Below are 22,322 nucleotides of genomic sequence, written 5' to 3' on the forward strand. Positions count from 1 at the left end.
AATCCGCAAACGGATTTAGAATAAGGAGAAGGCAAGTGGGTAAACAATTTCCACCGCAATAATCAAGGTATTCACGAGGAAAATCAGGCGAAGAATTTTGTGAATAGACAAAAGGATTGAAAATCCAATGAAAGAAAACATATGATTTTGGAAAATTGCAGGCAGGATAAAAATGAAGCTGGAAATTCGAGATCCAGTAGAACGGGAGAATAGAAAATCACCTGGAGTTTTGAAAGAAATTTGATATTTTGAGAAGTCATCCAGGGTTTGAGAAAGTAAAGGGAAAGGATGAGAAAATGGAAATTTGATAATATTTTTGGGAAAATATGAGGAAAAAAAAAAGTAGCATACAATCACATCCTGCACAAACATTTATGCACATACAACACTCCCTAAAAGGCTGACTCTAGATGCATCATTTTGAAAAACAGTTGTAGGACCTTAATCCTAACTCTAGGTTCAGATCATCTTTGTTCAATCCAGTTATGCCGATATACCCGAACCGAAATCCGAGGTACGTGGCATATAATTTCAACTCCGGTTCTAAGGTAAGGTTTTCCAACATCCTTGAGCGCCTACCAATATACTTCGGACTGTGGCCCACGGTACGTGATAGGGGGATGTTAACCCAAATAAATGGCCCAGTTGTGAGGCTCTGTCCCGAACTAGAGTTTTGGAAGAGAGCCCAGCAACGTGAAGACCGGGTAATGATAGGTAATGGAGGTTTGAAAAAATGATCACATGCAAGAAATAGAGGGCTCTAAATCCTAGAGAGATAGATTTTAAAAACTTTGAAGAAGCATACATTGTTTGCATTCAGATCCTAAATTGAGGAGAGTTGTGTTTAGACCTAAGTCTATGTGAACATGAAAATGTCTCCTCAATCTGGTCCTACCAAACCATGCCTAGTCTATATGCAGTCAATGTCAGCTAGGTCAGAATCTAGGCTCCTAGGTTCGCATGATATCAAAAGTAAAAGAGCTGACATTTGATGAACATAATTTCGATAATTAAACTAAGTCAAGCACACTTTTAATCAGACAAGGACAGGTCCCATCACGGTCACCAAACCTGTTATCATCACAAATTTTTTTCCGTCTTCCCTTCCTTGCGGAAGAGAGAGGGAAATGCTTTCGCGATTCAAACTTGACCGGATTTTGGAAATTTGCAGTTTGAAGGTGTCTCTGAGTTTAAATAGAGAAGTTTTGAGACTCGCGAATGGAATTTAGGACTTTCTGCAAGGTTCAATCTCAGAAAATGACCATTTTGCCCTTTATTGGTTCCGGAGAACCGAAATGTGGTGATTGATGGATATATTAGGAAGATGAGTGAAAATTGGGGGTGTTTACACTGACCAAGAGCTTGGTTGCAACATTAGTCCCAATGTGCTAGGACTGGGTTGAGCCAAAAACCCAAGAAGAAAGAGTTAACGGCTGGCTGGAGCACACCAACTGATGCGCCAACGCTCAAAGAGAGTGGACCTAGCGGATTGGGCGTAAGCTGGACTAGCCCAGCTCGGTCCAGTACACCCTTAAGATGAAAATGCCATGAAACAACCAGAAAGAAAAGAATAAAACATAAAACCAGACAACATCATCAAGATGGAGTGAGCAGCTAACATGTATAGAAGAAAATGAAACAAAACAAAAATAACAATGTGGAAATTAAAAGAAAACAGATTGAAAATGTATGCAATGCAAGGCTCATGTAAAACTATGAAGATTCAAGATTTAAAACTACATTTCTAACTAATCCGCCATTTGGGCTTGCATGCATTGATGCAAAGCACCATTGGCTTCATGCCAATCCATAATCATAACGAATAAGGTGAGTCTTCACCTTAGCTTGTATTGAAGAAGGAGATGGTGATGTGTTGCAGCTTCTCCACGTCAAGGAGACTCCCACGGTTTGGAGGGAGGAAGCTAGAGAGAAGAGAGGAGGTTTGGAGAGAGAAGAGAGAGAGTGAAGGAGTTTTTGCAAAAGTCGTCCAACAAGAGAGCCCATTTTTTTTCTAAGGTTTTTATAGAGGTTTGCTTAGGGTTGTACGGCTGGGATTTAATCTCTCCAAGATGGAGTGCTGGGGAGCTCCACGCTCCCCAACCACCAATGCATGTTGTTATTTCAAAAAGTTTTATAGAACTTTCAAAAACGCCATTTAGAAAAGCCTTTAAAACTTTGAAATTTTACAAGGGGGCGCCCTTGGTTGCCACCCAACGTGTCCAATAGGTTTAGAGAGTTTGAAACTTTTTAAAAACCTTTCAAATTTGTCATGGGGTGCCAGCCCCATGGCTCCTTTTTTGAATTGACACCCCTCATGATGGAGCCTAGGCTTCATCATGAGGGTGTTGGAAAAGATACATTGCCAATGAAGGCCTCCTTTTTAAATCCATGCAAGATAATTTCAAAAATGCCATCCAGCTGGTCAGCCCTTGACCAGCTGGTCATCCATGGTCATGGACGTCCACTATAGGGGTCGTCCATGGGTTTGGGTCCACTAGATGCTTTGGATCCAAATCCAAAATCGCATATTGTAAATATCTCAAAATAATGCTTATTTAATACATTAAAATAATAATTTAATTCTAACAAATTATTTAGTTCTCTTTATAACTCTAATTAACATAAAATGGACGTAGCCTTTTGAGAAAATAACCTTTTGTTTGCTAGAATTAAAGTGTTCTAAGATTCGGGTCCAATATTAAATCAAGACTCGTAATTCACATGCACTGACAAGGTTTTTTTGTCGTTCGGATCTCAAATTCGGAGTGTATCCCCACAACCCTATTCCAAACTTACCCTAAAAGTTTCATAAGTTACTTCGCTCTAGATTTTCCGAAATCGCTCTTTTTACGTAAAATTACGCGATTTTACCTGATTCTTAAAATAAGCAAATCTTCAGAAAATGCCAAAATATAAAAAATCATTGATTTCCACATAATTACGCAATATACATCAAAATTAAAATCGTGAATCTTACATCCTCCCCTCCTTAAAAATGATTTCGTCCGCAAAATCACCCTTAGGAGGTTATAAAAAGTTCTGGATAGGTCTCTCTCATACTCGCTTTTGGTTCCCATGTGCACTCTTCAATGCCATGGTGCTGCCAACGTACCTTAATTAACGGAATAGTCTTGGTACGCAAAACTTGATCTCGTCGATCAACAATCTTGATAGGCCATTCTAACAAAGTCAGATCTTCTCGCACGTACACATCTTCATAACGAATGACATGTGATGGGTCAGAAATGTACTTCCTGAGCATCGACACATGAAAAACATTGTGAATGTGAGCATATTGTGGAGGCAACTCAACACGATATGTCACTTCATCAATCTTTGCCACGATCTCAAACGGTCCAACGTATCTCAGACTCAACTTTCCTTTCTTTCCAAAACGAAACACGCTCTTAGTCAGCGAAACCCTGACAAAAATCATGTCTCCAACATCAAAAGACAATTCGCGATGTCTCTTATTGGCGTAACTCTTATGTCTATCTTGTGCTGCCTTCAAACGCTCGTGAATCTTCTGCACTTGCTGCGTGTAGTGCTGAAGAACAATTGGCGATTCGCTCGATCTATCGCTGATATCGTCCCAATAAGATGGTGACCGACAAGGTCTACTATACAACGCTTCGTACGGGGCCATCCCAATACTCCTGTGGTAACTGTTGTTGTACGCGAACTCTACCAAACATAGGTGTGAATCACATTCACCCTTCCAATCAAGTATACAAGCTCGCAACATATCTTCCAACGTTTGAATCGTTCGCTCAGACTGGCCATCTGTCTGAGGATGAAAGGTTGTACTAAACTTCAACTTCATCCCCAAAGCAGATTGACATTGACCCCACAGTCGCGAAGTAAACCGAGGATCATGATCGGAAATGATAGATCTCGTCTCACCATGAAGTCGAACGATCTCTCTAATGTACAAATCAGCTAGGCTTTCAAGCGATTGACTGATCCTGATCGGCAAAAAATGGGCAGACTTGGTGAGTCTGTCCACGACTACCCATATCGCATCGTGTTTACGCCTAGTCAGTGACAAACCTACCACAAAATCCATCGTGACATTCTCCCATTTCCATTGAGGAATCTCAATCCTCTGCAAGGTACCACCGGGACACTGGTGTTCCGCTTTGACTTGCTGACAAGTCAAACTCCTTGCAACGTAAGCCGCTATCTCGCGCTTCATGCCATGCCACCAATACTTTTGTTGTAAGTCATTGAACATCTTTGTTCCTCCAGGATGAATCGTGTACTTCGACATATGAGTTTCGTCAAGAATTTCTGTCTTCAGCTCAGGGTTGCTCAGAACCCAAAGGCGATCTCTCAAACGAACGCCACCATCATCAGATACTCTAAAAGAAGAGTCTGCTTGCTCCGCCAAGGCTAGAAACTTGTCATACTGGTTGTTAAGCTTCTGCGTCTCTACGATCTTCGGCAAAAACTCGAATTGAATGGTCAGACCAGACAATCTGATCGAACCTCCACCAACAGAAAAAGGTTTCCAGGCTACGAAATCCTCAATAAGCTTCTGGCTACACACAAGACTAGCCAGAACACCACTCGCTTTGTGGCTAAGCGCATCAGCCACAACGTTCACCTTACCAGGATGGTAAGATAACGTGAAGTCGTAGTCCTTGATGAACTCAAGCCAACGTCGCTGCCTCATGTTTAGCTCCTTCTGAGAGAACAGATACTTGAGGCTCTTGTGGTCAGAAAAGACCTCGAACGATTCTCCATACAGATAATGTCACCACGATTTCAGAGCAAACACAACTGCTGCTAACTCCAAATCGTGCGTCGAATAATTCTGCCCATGAGTCTTCAACTGTCTAGAGGCATAGGCAATTACTCGGCCATGCTGCATAAGCACGCAACCAAAACCGGTACCAGAGGCATTTGTGTACACCACAAAACCACCTATGCCAGAGGGTAAAGCTAACACCGGCGAGGTCGTCAGCTTCAACTTCAGGATCTGGAAACTGTGTGACGCCCCAAACCCCGACCTTGTAAAAACCTTTGGTTTTTTAGCAAAAAAAAAAATTTGAAAGGATATACAAAGTGAAAAACAACTAGCGGAAGTAAAAGAGGGGAAGAGGGGTAAAGCAAAGGCCGCAAGTCTGAGCGAGCCATAGTGAGAAAACCAAACCACAGGACAAGTAAAGTATTTTTCATATCCACAATAGTTACAATGATACACAAAAAGGAGACTGGGTACAAAAAGGGACAGTCTCACAAAAATGAGAGGTACAATCCCTCAAACCCCAAAACCAAAAGAAGCCTGAATCTGCTGCAAAGTGTGGGTCTCAAGGCTCCTGTTGTGCGTCGTCGCATCGCGCTGCATCTACTCGTCACCTGCATCCCCATAAAATCGAATCCAACCTGAATACATCCCATTGACATCCGTGATTTATCGTATCAGGACACAAATGGAACAAATCTGGATCAGTTAAGGTTGGATCCAAATTGGGTTGAAACAATTAAAAAATCATAAAAGTGGCATAATGGATTCAGTCTGTTTGCATTCCTAATCTTATGGCTCTCACTCTCAAGGGGTAAAACTAGCGTGTGCATCAGGCCAACCCAAGCCCATTTGGAGCTCGGCCCGTTGGGCTTTGAGCACGACCCATCCTGGAAATGACCCAGCGCCCTGTTCTCAACAGGCTCAGGTTTGGAAAGCAATTGGCCAATTTTCAGCAAGTCAGCCAGGTTGACCCAAACCCATTTGTTATAGATGGATGCATGCATGGTAATGAATCATCATATTAAACGCTATATTTCATGCACATTATAGGCATGTAAACTCTCCAATGTTTCATCATATGCATCTTAATTAATCATCTTTTAATTTTCATAAAATTAATGTATCTTATTAGGTAAATAGAAATAGTTACTATGCACCAAACTAATTATGTTTCTAGCTTCAACACAGGCCCATCCCCAGCCATTTATAATCAGTCGGACCCTTGCATTAATGAGGGCAAGGGATAAGCCCTTGGTCAGCCAAAGTTTGGCGACTCTCTGTGGGTAAAGGTTTTTATCGTCAGGACAGCGACCTTAAGCATACAGTCAAGCTTAGCCAGTGCAACTAGGTCTCTTTCACATCCTACCTAAAAAGAGTATACCATCTTACCGCTGTTGAAGCCGATCAAGGCTTTATGGCCAGCCATCGGATTCGGGCCATGATCAACTCAAGGAATTGAAGGCCCGCACGAGGGAGTTCCTAGATGATTACCTTCATCAAGAAGCTGTTAGAGGTAGATCCCGATGGTGCAGTTGAAGGCTTGAAGTGTTTGCTGGCTTGATGAAGGTCAGGACGGCAAATTTTTCAAGCGTTTCTCAGATGTTGCTCAGAGGTTGGGGGTATATACTGCAAAAGACAATGCAGATATACTGGAGCACCTGGTGAAGAGGTCGAACGCGGAGAAGCTGACTGGTCTTTCTAGCAAGGGGCAGGAAGCCCAAGACCACCTCTGTAATTTGGTGCCGAGGTTCAGGAGATTAGGAGAAAGAGATCAAGCTAGGGACAAGAAGGCCACAAGTTTCATCCCCTTTTAATTGGATTTTCAACAGAGAACTTGTTATAGAGATATTATCAAGGTTAGTTGGTGTTGGTTTTATCAACTATACGCAAAAAGAATACAATGCTATAAGCGCATGCATATTGATTTCTGGCACTTATGCAGAATTTAGCGTAAGCACAAACAATGTCAAATACAACCATAATGTACAACAATGATCGGTCAATATAATCGTTTACATTTGTGGCATGGGTCACCCCAAGAGGAAGAATGAAAGCAGTGGGGAAAGCTTAAGTTTAACATTACAAGATACAAATTACATCTCGGGACACATCTCGCTCGCAAAGCACGAGAGTGAAATTACTGCCCTCTGAAACACAAACTCTAGAAGCCAACAGCATGGTGGTGGTGGTGGTGGTGGTGGCGGCGCATCAGCCACATCATGTTGATGTGTCCTGTTCCTTGTCCCCGATGTCCCCAAAAAATCTAGGTTCATCGTATGTAGAAAAGAAGAAGGTGCTCTGCTTCTTCTGCAAGAATCTGTTTTTGAATGGGACAAATAGAATTACTAATAAAACCTACATTGATTCTGGACACCACGCCGCGCGTGCGCACACACACACACACACACACACACACATATATATATATATATATATATATATATATATATATATATATATAGAGAGAGAGAGAGAGAGAGAGAGAGAGAGATCCTAGGTACGTTCAAACTTGATGCTGTGCATAAGAGACAATTATTCCATTTGATGGAAAATAGACAGACAGGTATCAAACACAAATCCAAAAGAATCAATGTGTCCTAGCTGATTGTAAAATGATAGCATACAAGAGGATTACAGGAAGCGGAGATCGAATACCATGGCTCACCGAGTATGCCATGTTTCGGACGTTAAAAAAAAAAACGATGAAAAGGAGGATTAGAACAAAAAAAAATTGCCCTAATCTCTCCTTTCCCGGGAGCTGCTCGAGCTCTCTCCTCCCGACACCACCTCCTAGGCTCCTCCTCTCCCTCGTCGCAGGTATGTACCCTCTGGCTCCCTCTCGCTCTCTTGTTGGGTCGGCAGGGGAGGGGTTGAGCTCCCCCTGCGCCCTCTCGCTATCTTGTTGGGTAGGCAGGGAAGGGGCCGAGCCCCCACCCCCTCTCGCTCTCTTGTTGGGTCGGCAAGGGAGGGGTTGAGCCCCCCTTGCTCCCTCTGTTTTCGGCAGGGGAGGAGCCGAGCCCCCCACCCTGCTCCCTTTGATTTCAGGGGAGCCCCCCCCCCCCTCTCGCTCTCTTGTTGGGTCGGCAGGGGAGGGGCTGAGTCCCCCATGCTCCCTCTGTTTTTGGCAAGGGAGGGGCCGAGCCCCCCCTCTCGCAATCTTGTTGGGTCGACAGGGGGGGGGGTCGAGCCCCCATCCCTGCTCCCTCTTATTTCAGGAGAGGGGCTGAGTACCTCTCTGTTTTTGGCAGGGGAGGGGCAGATCCCCCTCCTTACTCCTGATTTTATTATATATATAATATATATATATATTATATATATATTTTTTTTTTATATCAAGATATGTCTGTATAATTGATTTGAAATTTTGAATATAATTTTTTTGTGTTTTCAAGATAAAAATGACGAATAAAGGGAAAGGACTTGTGTCATCCTCATCCCAACGTGTGAGTTCTGCTGCTAGTTGTAGTGGGATTGATGATATGGGGTCACTATGGGTACATGTAGATAAACTTGTAAAAACTGGAGAAGGAGATGATGGAAACAAAAGATTTCGATGCAAGCTCTGCGAAAGAGATTTTGTTGGGTCTTACACAAAAGTGAAGACTCATTTGTTGAAGATACCAGGACATGGCATTTCAGGATGCAGAAAAATTGACGAGGCAATGCGAAGACAATACAAGAATATGAAAAGATAAAGGCAATGGCAGATTCTTGTGCAGTTAGTGTGCCATTTGCAAGCCACTAAGAAGATGCTGAAAAAAAAAAGTCAATGTAGGAGGTAGAGAAACGATACAAGCAGCATTCAATACATATGGAAGAAAATAATTGGATAGAAAAGTTGAGAGGTATTTTTATTCTAGTTCGTTGTCATTTAATGTGGTTAGAAATCCTTATTGAAAGGATTTAGTAACATCCTTGACAAATTGTAATTTGAGTAGCTATGTGCCTCCAAGTTCAAAAAGAATATGAACCACACTTCTTGCAGAAGAGAGGGCAAATGCGGAGAGGTTGTTGAAGATTAAAAAATATTCATGGGAGCAAAATGGAGTTTTTATTGTGTCTGATGGATGGACAGATATTCAAAGGCGTCCACTGATCAATTTCATTGTTTGTTCACTTAGTGGCCCAATATTCTTGAAAGCAGTTGATGCATCTGAGGAATATAAAAATGCAGAGTATTTGAAGGGGTTATTTGTAGAAGTCATAAAAGAAGTGAGTGATCAAAAAGTGATACAAATCATTACAGACAACGCTCCAGTTTGTAAAAGTGTGATGTTGAGTTTGGAGAGTGAGTACCCTCATATTTTTTGGACTTCCTGTGTAGCACACAGCTTAAATCTGACCTTAAAGAGCATCTGCAACCCCAAAGAAAAAAATTCACAAACATATGATTTATGTTCATGGATTAAAGATTTAGAAAGAAATGTCAACAGCATTAGGAAGTTTGTTATTAACCATCATCGTGCTAATGTTATATTTAATAGGTATTTTGACCTGAAATTGTTAAAGGCTATGTCACATGGGTGCGGGTGCGGGTGCGAGGATGCGGCACTTCCAAAAAACCCGGGTGTGGGGGTGCGGCAAAAAAAAAATTATATATATATATATATATATATATATATAGTATAACCAGTTTTTTTTTTGCTGGTGTGTTTGTTTAAAGACTTGTTATCCACGTTCTGCTTGTTGTGTACTTTGGCGTAACGGGACAAAATTGATGAACCGAAAGGATTGGCAATCTGATCGACCCAGCCTGCAGCGTTCTGCTGACTGTCATGATTCAATCATGTTTAAAACTCCCTGGTCTTCACGAAAAAAAATATAAGCAAAAGGTTTGATGTGGTTTGTTGGAGAGAGAGTCTTCACGAGGCCTACGGCTCCACCTCCACTGCCACGCCACTGCCTAGGGTTCTTCAAATTTCATTTTATATACAGTTGCACACAGATCTCTAGTCTGGACTCTGGATGACAGCTAAAAGAAATTTATTAGATTTGACATGTGGAAAAGAGAGGTCTACACCAGGCTACGGCTAGAGCACCCATCTCGTCAGGAGAAAAGTGAATACTAATAGCCACCAAGGCTACCACCACCATTATCATTAATTATGGAGAGAGAAAATCCTTGTCGAAGAAAGATCTGGATGGTTGAAGGATAAAGACTTCAAAAGGCTCTTGAATTTTAGTTTTAATTTTTGAGGAAGATGGATCATCATTTCCAAGTAAACAGTATGTTTTCCAACACTGCGAATTCATTGTTTGGAGGCAGGAATAGCATGGGATGCCAACAAAGCTCGTCATATGTTGTGGACACAAGTGCCCCCTTTATAAAACAAGAGCAGCAGCAGTAGCAAACAGGCATCGGTTGTTCTGTCCTTTCATTCTCTCATCACTACCTGCAGGGATCCAGCAAGGGTGGGGAGAGGTGAAGAATCTGGAAGTCCTCGTCAGGGAATAGGCAACTCTAAAGAGACCAAAGCTATCAAGGCCAAAATCATAATCAAAATCAAAATCCAGCAAGGGGAAGGTCCCGCTGCGCGGTCAGCTGTCAACAGATTTTTTTTTTAAATTCCACAGCCCATTTCACAGGGCAAAATTTAAAAAAAAAACAAAAAATTGGACCAAAATGACCGTGGGTGTGGTCAATGCTCCCAGGGTCGGGTTGACCGCACCCGGTGTCGCACTCGCATCGCATCGACGTAGGTGCGGCACCTGTCTGACTGAATCCCTGTGACATAGGTTAAAGGTCGTTGAAACGCGTTTTGCGGCCATCATTGTGATGGTGAAGAGGATTAAAAGAGCGAAGAATGCTTTGGTTCACATGGTGACTGATGAAAATTGGTATTGTGCTGCTAAAGATATCAAAGCTCAAAAAATTAAAAAATTCATTCTTGATTATGAGTTTTGGAACAGAGTGGTATAGTTCCTTTAATTTACACAACCTATTTGGCAAATGTTAAAAGAAGTTGATAAGAATGAGCTCATGCTTCACAGAGTTTATGAAATGTGGGATAATATGATTGAAAAAATACAAGCTATAGTTTTCAAGCATAAAGAAAAAAATTCTGCATTGGATGATTCAGAATTTTTTAATCATATTCATTCAATTTTAGTCAGAAGACGGGATAAGAGCAACACTCCTTTGCATTGCATGGCACATTCTCTTAATCCAAAATATTACGCAAATAAATGACGGGCTGGTGGTATTGGTCGTGTCCCTCCAAATTTAAACTCAGAGCTATCAAGACATAGAAATATGTGTATGATAAGACTTTTCCAAAAGCATATCTTCTACGTCAAGTCACACAAGAGTTTAAAAAATTTTCATCTTCGAGATTATATGGACCGGCATTATTCGCGAGAGAAAAGGATAATATAGATCCTATCACATGGTGGTCAACATTTGGATCAGAAACACCTCTTATTCAACGTCTTGCATTAAGATTGCTATCGCAGTCTGCTAGTTCATCTTGTTGTGAAAGAAATTGGACCACATATTCTCAAATCCACAACATGAAGAGAAACAAACTCGCCAGCAAACGTGCAGATGATTTAGTATATGTTCATTCAAATCTTTAATTATTTTTGCGAACCAATGATGAATACATGTACTAATTTGTTCTCTTAGTTATTTGATTATTTCTTAGTTTTTCATTTAAATATACTTGTATTGTATTTAACATTTTCAAATTGAGTTTGTAACGCAGACAAGGAACATCCAAATTTTGAGATGTAAACCTAGAAGAGTGCAACTTCGAGGAAGAGCATGATTTCAACATAACAAACATGGATTTAGCTGAGCTCAGTATTCCCTCTAATGATGCATTTGATGATGAAGAAGAAAATTATTAAGATCCATTACTTCATCAGGATATACTTTGGTATGTAATTTAGCTTTTTTCTACTTTACTTATTTGATTGATATTTAGGTTGTTATATTTCATGCATGAAGAATGATATTATGACAATGTTAACGGTTAAATGTTAACTGTTAAAACTTCAAAATTATATATATATATATATATATATATATATATATATATATTACATTTTTGCCATGCCACACCCCCTCACCCAAGGTTTTTGAAAGTGCCGCACCCGTGGCACCCGCACCCATGTGACATAGTAGCTTATCTATTGAATAGAATGCTAGTGCCTAGAAGGGTTAACAAGTTTCACAGAGGGAATCAAGTACTACATGTCAATCATGCATGGTTTTCTATAGCATTAGGGCCCTAACAACCATTTTTGGGGGGAAAAGCCTAATAAAGCCCTTATTAAGTTTCAACGATCGTTTTTAACTATACTGAAATCAGGGAAGGAAACATACATGAGGAAATCAAACAACCTTTTCTGCAACTGAGTCATTGTCTCCTCTTCCATGTTGACATATGCCAATAGCTCAGGTAACTTCACTATATCAAACACAATGCCAAAATCTAATCAGAAACAGTTATTACATGAATTATCTGGTGCACTAACTGAAATATAGGGAACAGTACCAACACAGCAACTGCCGACACCTGAATCATCTTAAAAGAAAATAGTAATAACAGAATCTCACCATTTGCACTCAACCCAAGCACATAATAAATTGATGCTGAATCAGACATTTGGCAAGAAAAGACATTTTTGTGTGCATACAGATTCATTGCACATATGTCAAAACAATCACCAAAAAGCATACAAAAACAAGCTGAAACATACATAAAAACTTTGATAAAAAGATTATAAAATTAAACAGACAATTTTGCGGCAAATTTTTTTATGCGTTGTAACATTTTTCTGGGCATCATAATTAGAATCTGAACTAAAGTGTATTGCCTATAACAGTCTATCCAGACAAAGAAAAGCCGGATCCTGCTGTGCAGTGCTCACTCATGTATAGGGTTTCTAGATGTTCCTTGAAGCAGGCATGATTTATCAGACATGACAGAACTCCATGTAAAGAGGTCATGCAGCTTCATGTCAACCATACAAATGATCAAGAAACCACTTACCAATCCCAGCCCACCACCAAGCAACTGCTGATTGGACAGACTGGACCTCAAAACTGACACCCTGTATGAAAAGCACGATAACTATTACAATATATAAACACATTAAAACCCTACAACTTTTTGTCTTCAAAAATTTAAAACCCTAGCTTTTGGAGGTTCAAAGATTAAAAAATAAAGAGAAATTTTCCCCAAGGAGCATACGATGATTTGTCCACTAGGGTACCCAGTTTTTATTCAGAAAGTATATGGCGACTTGGTCTCTGGTCGTTACAGTTATGCACATATGCCAAGCTATTAACAACGAATAATTTAGTTCTGTTTTTTTGCTAGTTTCTTATGTTTCCCTTTTTATTTCTTTCATTTTTTTCCTTTTTTCAAAGCTCTCAAGATTTTCCCAAGAAAAGCAATGTTTCTTAGACTCTCCTAAGAAAACCCTTTATGATATTTCACATTATGGATGCTTTGGTGACTATATTCATAGTGGTGATTCATCCACAGCCTTTAGTGGATGCTAACAAGTTCACAATATCTCTTTGACCCACATATCCAGAAATGTCATAGTAGACACGCATTAACCATCACCAGATAAGAGTGTCAAAGACATCAATCTTTTGTGCATCCAGGAGCACATGGCGTCTTCTAAATTCTAATGGATGTTGTATGTAAATTATTAAAATGTCCTTTGTGGTGGCAACGACTGCATGATACCATCATGATAAATCTACTAGGAGCAAAAAAACCAGGCAAACCTGTCAAAATCCATTAAAGCCATGGATGTAAAAATTCATCCAGAAAAGTACCGGACTTCAGCACAGCAACATCCAAGACATCCAAAATCCGAAAAAAATATATAGCAAAACCAAGCAAAATCATCAAATAAATAACCATTAGGACACGATTAACCATAGAGATATGTTAGCAACAGGCATCCATGTTACTTAAGTTAAGACACACATATGAAGCAAGCTCCTCAACATAGAGCGTCACAGTTGGAGGTACTCTTTCAGAGACAAAGAAGCATAGGGAGAATACCTGTAATAGCAAAATCCAAGGCATCCAGATCCCAATGTAAACAGTGAAATAAGCAAATGCAACAAATATAAAATGCTTAAGATAAGATTAAGCAGAAAACACGTTAGCAACAAGAAAAAGCATTGAACCTAACAACCACAAGACAGCATGAATGTAGACAATACCAAAGAGACGCAACAGATGTTCAGCCCCATATATTGTTGAAGGAGAGATGCTACTATCTTCTGAAATTGCATCTTGGTATTGTTGCCGCTCTTGTTTATATAAAAGCATTACTGGCAAAGCCATATCGAAGTAACAGCGCAGTCCACTTAATATTTCACCAACTGATTCAGCAATCCTACAAAAGAAGCATATCAAGCAAAATTTTAAGCTTTCAGGACCACTAGAAGGTATCAAAAACCCAAACCATGGTGATGCTCCAAAAAATTGTTATGATTAACACGTGCCCACCCAGAAGATACTTTCCAAGGCAACTGCCAACTACCCTACCATCAATGTGTTTAGCTTCCATCATCAACAATTAACAAGAATGAACAGAAAATGAACCGATTCAACAATCTTAATTGAGAGGCATATAATCTACGAAATATACAGGTAGTAGTTGTGAAAGTATCTTCAATAAGATACTATGATCAAGACCTTAATATTCTTGAAAGAAACGTGCACTCATGCACAGTAAGAACTCTTAGAACACTTCTGCACAAAAGCACAACCCACTAAATCTCACAAATGCTGAAATGCATAAAAGAATAGGAAAGCTTTATTAATCACTTGGGCTTTGACCCAAAGTCATAGAAAATACAATAGGGGAATGCCCCTTTTTATAGAGGAAGTGGATGCCTTGGAGGGGCTCCACTTCTAGTCGTTGGAGCCCCTCCAACGGTCACAAATGTGACCGTTGGAAGGGGCCCAATGACTAGATGGTGGGCCCCTCCAAGGTGTACACTTCCTTTTACAAAAAGGAAAAAAATAAAAAATAAAAGAATTAAAGAAAAATACAACATATTCGAAAAAGAATATGCGCAAAATGACTAAACTGCCCCTACGACTATTACAAGAAATAAGTATATATTATATATATAGGTAGGTAGGTACATGTACATATATATGAAATATATATGTGCATGTATCTTTCTATACGTATATAAAATATATATATCATTACATAGATTTGATATTACAATTTAACACCCCCCCCCCTCAAACTTAGGGCATGATAACCGAAAGTTTGCCAAGAAGGAAGTTGAACTGCGGAGAACACAGTGCTTTGGTGAAGAAATCTGTCAACTGATATTCTGAAGTGGCATACGGAAGTTTTATGATTCCTTTCAGATAGGCTTCCCGAACATAATGACAGTTCATCTCAATGTGTTTAGTCCGCTCGCGAAACATATGATTTTTGGCAATATATATTGTACTCTTATTATCACAGCATAGCTTGGTGGGCCCTTCTATTGTGATCCCCATGTCTTCTATCAGCTAATGAATCCATACAATTTTCATGGTAGTAGTTGTCATGGCACGAGATTCAGCTTCAGTTGAGGATAAAGACATTTTTTGTTGTTTCTTACATCTCCATGAGATCAGTGAGTCTCCTAAGAACACACAAACACCAGTGGTGGAATGACGGTTATTTGGGTCACCTCTCCAGTCAGAATCAGTATAAGCAATTAACTTTAATTCATAATAAAAAGACAAGAATACTTCCTTATTTATTGTGTCTTTTATGTATCTTATGACCCGCAAGATGACACTCATGTGGACTGATGTTGGTGCATGTTGAAACTGACTTGCAATATGAATTGCATGAGAAATATCTGGTCTAGTAATACTCAGATACATTAATGATCTCACAAGCTGTATGTAAGGGGTGGGATCGGAGAGAGGAATACCATCATTAATCTTCATTTTGGCTCCTACTATAGCAGGAGTTTCACAAACCTTATTATCTGTAATACCTGATCTGTCAATAATCTCAAAAGCAAGCTTAGTTTAAGATAAAAAAAAATACCCTCTATGAGAGTATGCTACTTCAATACCCAAAAAATAAGTTAGAAATCTCAAATCAGACATTTCAAATCTATCTTTCAAAATAGTTTTTATGCTTTTAACCCCCTTAGAATCACTTCCGATTATAAGCATATCATCCACATATAAGAGCAGAATGACAATCTCTGTATTGGGTTTTCTAACAAATAAGGCAGTGTCAGTGAAACAGGATGAAAAATTGTTTTCTAACATTACAAAGTTAAACCTATCATACCAAGCCTTGGGGGCTTGTTTTAAACCATAAAGTGTTTTGCGAAGGCGAAGCACTTTCCCTTTGGGAGTCTCCATTCCTGGTGGAGCATCCATATATATCTCTCCATTCATATCATCATTTAGGAAGACATTTTTAATATCCATTTGATAGATGTTTCATTTATTGATTGAGGCAACGGTGATGAGACATCGGGCAGTGACCATTCGGGCCACAAGAGCAAAAGTTTCTTCATAGTCAATCATGTATTCTTGACTTACCTTTTGCTACCAATCGAGCTTTATATCTCTCAAGAGATCCATCGCTCTTAGTTTTTACATTAAAAACCCATCTACATCATATTGCTTTCTTACCCTTAGGAAGATCTTGGAACTCCCAAGTCTTTGCCCTATTGAGAGCTGAAAGCTCACATTCCATTGTTTTTAGTCATTCATCATTCTTTTTGGCTTCTTCGAAGTTTCTGGGTTCTATATAGGAATGAATGGCACTAAGGCAGGCTCTATGTTTAGGAGTAAAGGAGTCATATGAAATGAACCTAGAAGGCATCTTTCTACTTCTCTCAGTCTTTCGTAGGTTTTCAGCATTGGTTGAGTTGGAACTACTAGGTTCACCGTATTTTTCAATTGCACTCCTAAAATTGGTTTTATCTCTATGGGTACATGTTATGGGATCTCTTAATGCTCCTTCATTACTATGTTGGGTAATAGGAGGATGGGAAGAATCATCTTCTTTATCATTGACTTCATTATGAATGAGATCATCATCACTATCATCATCATGAGCTAACATTTCAAAAAAAAAAGAGTAATTCATGTTTTCTTCAAAGGGTTCACTCTTTTCAAAACCATTAACATTTTCCAGAAAACTCACATTTCTGGAAACATATAGCTTATCATTCTTAACATCATAGCAACGAAACCCTTTTTTAGTTTCAGAATATCTAAGGAAGGCACAGGCAATGGCTTTAAGTGAAAGCTTGTCATTCTTGTCAGTAAGAACGAAGCATTTACAGTCAAAAATTCTCAACCGACTATAGTCGAGTTCTTTGGTGTATAATTTTTCAAAAGGCGAGATATTGTTCAAGTTTTTTGAAGGTATCCGATTTATCAGATAGACAGATGCTAGGGTCGCTTCAGCCCAAAAACCTTTTGGGATATTTTGAGAAACAAGTAATGTTCGAGTTGTCTCTATTATATGTCTATGGTTCATTTCGGCTAATCCATTTTGTTGAGGGGTTTTTGGACAAGACCTTTGGTGAAGAATACCATAACTTTCAAGATAATTTTTTAATTCACTTGAAAGATATTCTCCACCAGAGTCGGTTCTAAAAATTTTTAGATTCCCATTAAATTGATTTTTAATCATCATATGATAGGTTTTAAAAACCGAAAAGACTTCATATTTGTGTTTAAAAAAATAAATTCAACAATATCTCGTGTAGTCATCAACAAAAATGACAAAATATGTGAAGCCTCCTTTAGATAGAATGGGTATCGGTCCCCATACATCCGAATGAACAATTTCAAAAGATCCTGTTGTAAACATAAATCTTTGACAAAAAGGTAATTTTTTCATTTTCGCAAGTATACAGTCGTTACAAGTGAAATGACTTTGACATAGATTTTTAACAAAAGGTAAATGAGAAATTTTTACAATATTTGGGTGTTCAAGTCTCTTGTATCATACATTAACATCCTTTTGTTGGACAACATTACAAAACGGGTTTTTTGGAATTAGGAGGGAATCAACATAGTATAGATCGCCCTTCCTAGAGCCTTCTCCAATCAATCTCCCGGACAAGCGATCATGTATCCAATATTTATTAGATGAAAACTTTATATCACACCCATGATCCGAGAGTTGAGAAACGAAAAACAAATTTAAGTTTAATTTGAGTATAAATCTAATTTTTTGAATGAGAACCCATGTTTTTCAAAATTTTCTTTTACTTCAAGAGATGTTCCATCCGCGGTTGAAACAAAGAAAGGAGAGGAATTTTTTTAATATTCGAAAAAAGAATTAAAACTTGGGGTCATGTGAAAAGAAGCACCCGAATCTAAAAGCCAAGAGGTTTTACTAGGAGGAGAGGAGTTTGACATGGCGGCTCCAAAAATAGCCTCTTTTAGGAGAGGTTGAAGTCCATCTACGATTTGTTGTAATGAGAGAGCTCCATTTGAAGATGGCGAGCACTCTTCTTTTTGAGGTTGAAATGTAGTTGCCATGGCAAGTAACTTTTTTCACTTTGGGTAAATAGGCTTAATGTGCCCTGGTTCCTTACAAAAATGGCACAAAAGCTTGCTATAATCCCTCTTCCCTCCTTGACCATTTGAGTTTTGATTCTTGAAGTGAGGAGGCTTGTAAGTCCTTAAGTTACTCGGCATTAACACCTTCATTTTCTTCATTATTGTAAGGTGTAGCTAGAACACTTGGGTTGTTTTTGCTTATACCCATACGAGGTTCTTCCCCCACTTAACTTAGTAATTACATCTTCAAGAGAGGGAAAAGTGAAGGCGGATAAAAGAGAAGACCAGATTTGTTCGAATTCGGGCCTAAGCCCATTCAAAAAATTGAAAAATCTATCTTCTTCCAATTGTTTATGATGAAGCTTTATGGCTTCTTCACTCCACTTAGGTTCGAGCATAGCAAGCTCGTCCCAAATAGAAGAGAGTTCGGCAAAATACTCCCTTATAGTCATCTCCCCTTGATGAAGAGTAAGAACCCTCTTTTAGAAGTAATACTTATGAGATAAGTCCCTAGAGGTGTACATCTTCTCAAGGTACTCCCACGCTTGAGAAGCCTTCTTAAACTTGATAATATTAGCGTTAATTCTTGTTTCTACGGATGAGAAAATCCATGAGAGGATTTTAAATTTCCTCATCTCCCATTCTTCGTGCTTTTTGGTATAATCTTCAAAAGCCTTAGCTCTTTCTTCGCCTTCAAGGATTTTTATTTCTCCTTTCTCCATCAAGGTTATCTTTGGCTCCGGTTCGGGAATCGAGCCTTGGACATATCCCCAAAGCCCTTTTCCTTTAATGAGCCTCCATGTTTCCGGCTCAAACGTGATAGTTGGACCCATTGAGTTTGAAACCGAGAGAGAAATGAGTCTTTTTCACCTATTAGAGAGGAAAGATGATGAAAAAGAATACGTACCACAAAGGACTTTTAGATCTTTCTTGATAAAAGAATCTTTTAAAATATTGGATGAACAAGAGGATCCACTTCAATCTTCAAAAATTCGAGAGCACGCTTTTCGAGGCAATGAAAAAGGGTAAAATCCACACGATCTTTCTTTCTCTAACCTTGCTCTGATACCATGTGAAAGTATCTTCAATAAGATACTATGATCAAGACCTTAATATTCTTGATAGAAACACGTACACTCATGCACAATAAGAACTCTTAAACCACTAGTGCACAAAAGCACAACCCACTAAATCTCATAAATGCTCAACTGCATAAAAGAATAGGAAAACTTTATTAATCACTTGGGCTTTGACCCAAAGCCATAGAAAATACAATAGGGGAATGCCCCTTTTTATAGAGGAAGTGGATGCCTTGGAGGGGCTCCACTTCTAGTCATTGGAGCCCCTCCAACGGTCACAAATGTGGTCGTTGGAAGGGGCCCAACGACTAGATGGTGGGACCCTCCAAGGTGTACACTTCCTTTTACAAAAAAGAAAAAAATAAAAAATAAAAGAAAAAATGAATTAAAGAAAAATACAACATATTAAAAAAAGAATATGCACAAAATGACTAAAGTACCCCTATGACTATTACAAGAAATAAGTATATATATATATATATAGGTAGGTAGGTAGGTAGGTACATGTACATATATATGAAATATATATGTGCATGTATCTTCCTATACATATAAAATGTATATATCATTACATAGATTTGATATTACAATTTAACAGTAGTTTCAAAAGATACATCAAGACGGATTGTTATCATCGCAAAATTTTTACTTTTGCCAGTCAAACTGACCTTTGAAAAAGATTTTGAAAATAACTCACCTCCGTTTTAAAATGCAGGACAATTCCAAAGAATGGGACTCGTCTGTCGGTACAAGGTTCAATCGTTTCTGGCGCCTTTACCAGGGGTAATCAAACCAAAGATCAAAAGTGTGCTTAGTTTTGCTCAACTTGTCTAAATCGTATTCTATTTCCTAAATGCAAAAAGAATCAGGCATGTGCTATGAATTTCTAAAAATGCAGGTTTGAAAACATGATTTTTGCTTTGAATATTTGAAATACTTGAAAAATTCTTGGAAAAGATAACACTTGGAAAATCGTGAGCCTTGTTAAGAGAATATTTTTGAAGAAAAGAAAATCGATTTCTGCAAAAATACAAGTGTTTTATGAAAATCGATTTCTGAGGAATTTCAAGTAACTTTGGGAAAAACTTGATTTTTCTGAATTCAGTCTTTGAAATTAAAGATATTAGGACTTGGAAAATCATGGATTTGAACTTGAGAAGTATTTGAAATATCATTAAAAACTCAGAACTTTGAGAAAATCAATTTCTGAGAAAGACTTGAGAAATTTTGAGAAAATTGATTTCTCTGAGTTGGAATTGGAAACTGCAAATGAATGAAATGAAGGAATATGGATTTGAAAGACTTGATTTTGAGGATTTGAGAAAATCTTTTTGTATTTTTTGAGAAATGCAGTGCATTTTGAAGTTAGCCTAAGAGTGTAGGCTGAATGTGGCTAATACGAATATCACAAATCTGAGTCTCATTCGTATGTTGACTATGGCCATAAATACGAATTTCACCGAATTTGTCAACTCCATAAGAGCTAGTGCACGTGCCATTCGTGTAGACCATGGTGAATTTGTAAAAATATGCATGAATTGGCATACATTGCAGTTATATATCAAAGTTTAAAACTATATGCAATGCAAATCCTAATCTATGCAAGAATTGAAATTCTTATTCCAAATTTGATTACAATTTACATCACTAATTGAATTTAAATATAGGAAAATAAAGTCTTCAATGTCCCTGCAAAACTAGAAAAATAGATTAGTGAAGATATGTTGGCTTTTCTAGGTTTATCCAGCAATATCTGGAAATTGCTGGATTTTGCTAGTTATAAGTCTTTTTCCATGATTCCCTGATATAAACTTAATGAAATATGAAATAAAACTAAACAAATAATAAAAATGAGATTTGAAAATTCGAAATTGGGGTCAAAATGACCAAAATACCCCTGATAGCAAGACTATGGCCTTGAAGTCAGGGTTTTCAGAAAGATATTTTGTAAAATGCAAGTTTTAAAACTCAAATAAGGATAAATTGAACAAAAAATGATATGGTATGATTAACAATATGAAAACTAGGGTTTAGAATTTCAAAATTGAGGTCAAATGACCAAATTGCCCCTGATAGCAAGACTATGGCCTTGAAATCAGGGTTTTCATAAATAAATTTTGGTAAAAACTTTGGGTTTAGGGTTTAAATGAAGTCAAATAAACACAAAATTGATCATGAAACATACTAATATGATTATAAACATGAACAAACCCTAAAAATGAGAACTTATACACGAAAATCAAGAAATATCACAAAAATCACAATTTTGGCAGTGTTTCTGGATCCTGCAGGTACCCTGTTTTGCAATTTGATCCATTCAAGCATCAAATGGATTCCAAAATTCATAAAAATTGGCATATGCACTTATTATAACCCTAAAATCAGATTGGAATTGTAAAAATATATTTTTATAATTATTCCAACTCGAAAATCGCATTAAAACCCTAAAATAAGCTATTTTTGTCCATGGTCACATACCAGTTTCAGTGTTAGACCCGAATCTTGGGTCAAATCACCATAGAAATTTCTGAAATTTTACAGAGGTAAACTATACATAAAAACAGAAAATTCGCCTTTTACAGATCGGAAAAATCATTTTCGATGAGGGAAAAACCCTTCCAGCAATCCGGACTAAAACTTAATGAATATAAAATTAGTTATCACAGGTACTTCCGATTTAAAATACAGAAATAAATAGAAAACTTAATCAAAAAATTCTGAAATTTCAGCAGTGAATAGTAGACATAAAAATAATGAACTTCCTTTTTTACAGATCCTGAATCTGATCTACGGTTTGAGATCTATGATCTTCACAAGTCAGATTAGGGTTTTGGTAAACCCTAACGAGTTTTAAATTTTAAATAAGATTCTTTGAGAGAGAAAAAATACCAAACAGAGGCAAAAAATTATAAAAATTCACAGTAAATAGTTCACATCAATATAAATCCACTGCACTTT

General features: G+C 38.2%; 1 protein-coding gene across 1 annotated transcript in view; it reads right to left on the reverse strand.

Annotated features, from left to right (window-relative positions):
- Nucleotides 1–6,967: 6,967 nt before the first annotated feature.
- The window catches only part of LOC149834881 (protein MRG1-like), a 163,565-nt gene continuing 148,210 nt past the window's right edge, over nucleotides 6,968–22,322 (reverse strand). Inside the window, exons 5-7 of the mRNA XM_090009476.1 lie at nucleotides 13,944–14,119; nucleotides 12,078–12,162; nucleotides 6,968–7,067 (exon numbers count right to left, since the gene is read on the reverse strand). Coding sequence (XP_089865602.1) covers nucleotides 6,968–7,067; nucleotides 12,078–12,162; nucleotides 13,944–14,119 — 361 coding nt within the window. The remainder of the gene's footprint in view (nucleotides 7,068–12,077; nucleotides 12,163–13,943; nucleotides 14,120–22,322) is intronic.

Source organism: Nuphar pumila, chromosome 6, assembly GCF_984573655.1.
Source record: "Nuphar pumila chromosome 6, dmNupPumi1.hap1.1, whole genome shotgun sequence".
In the NCBI taxonomy this organism is placed as follows: domain Eukaryota; kingdom Viridiplantae; phylum Streptophyta; class Magnoliopsida; order Nymphaeales; family Nymphaeaceae; genus Nuphar; species Nuphar pumila.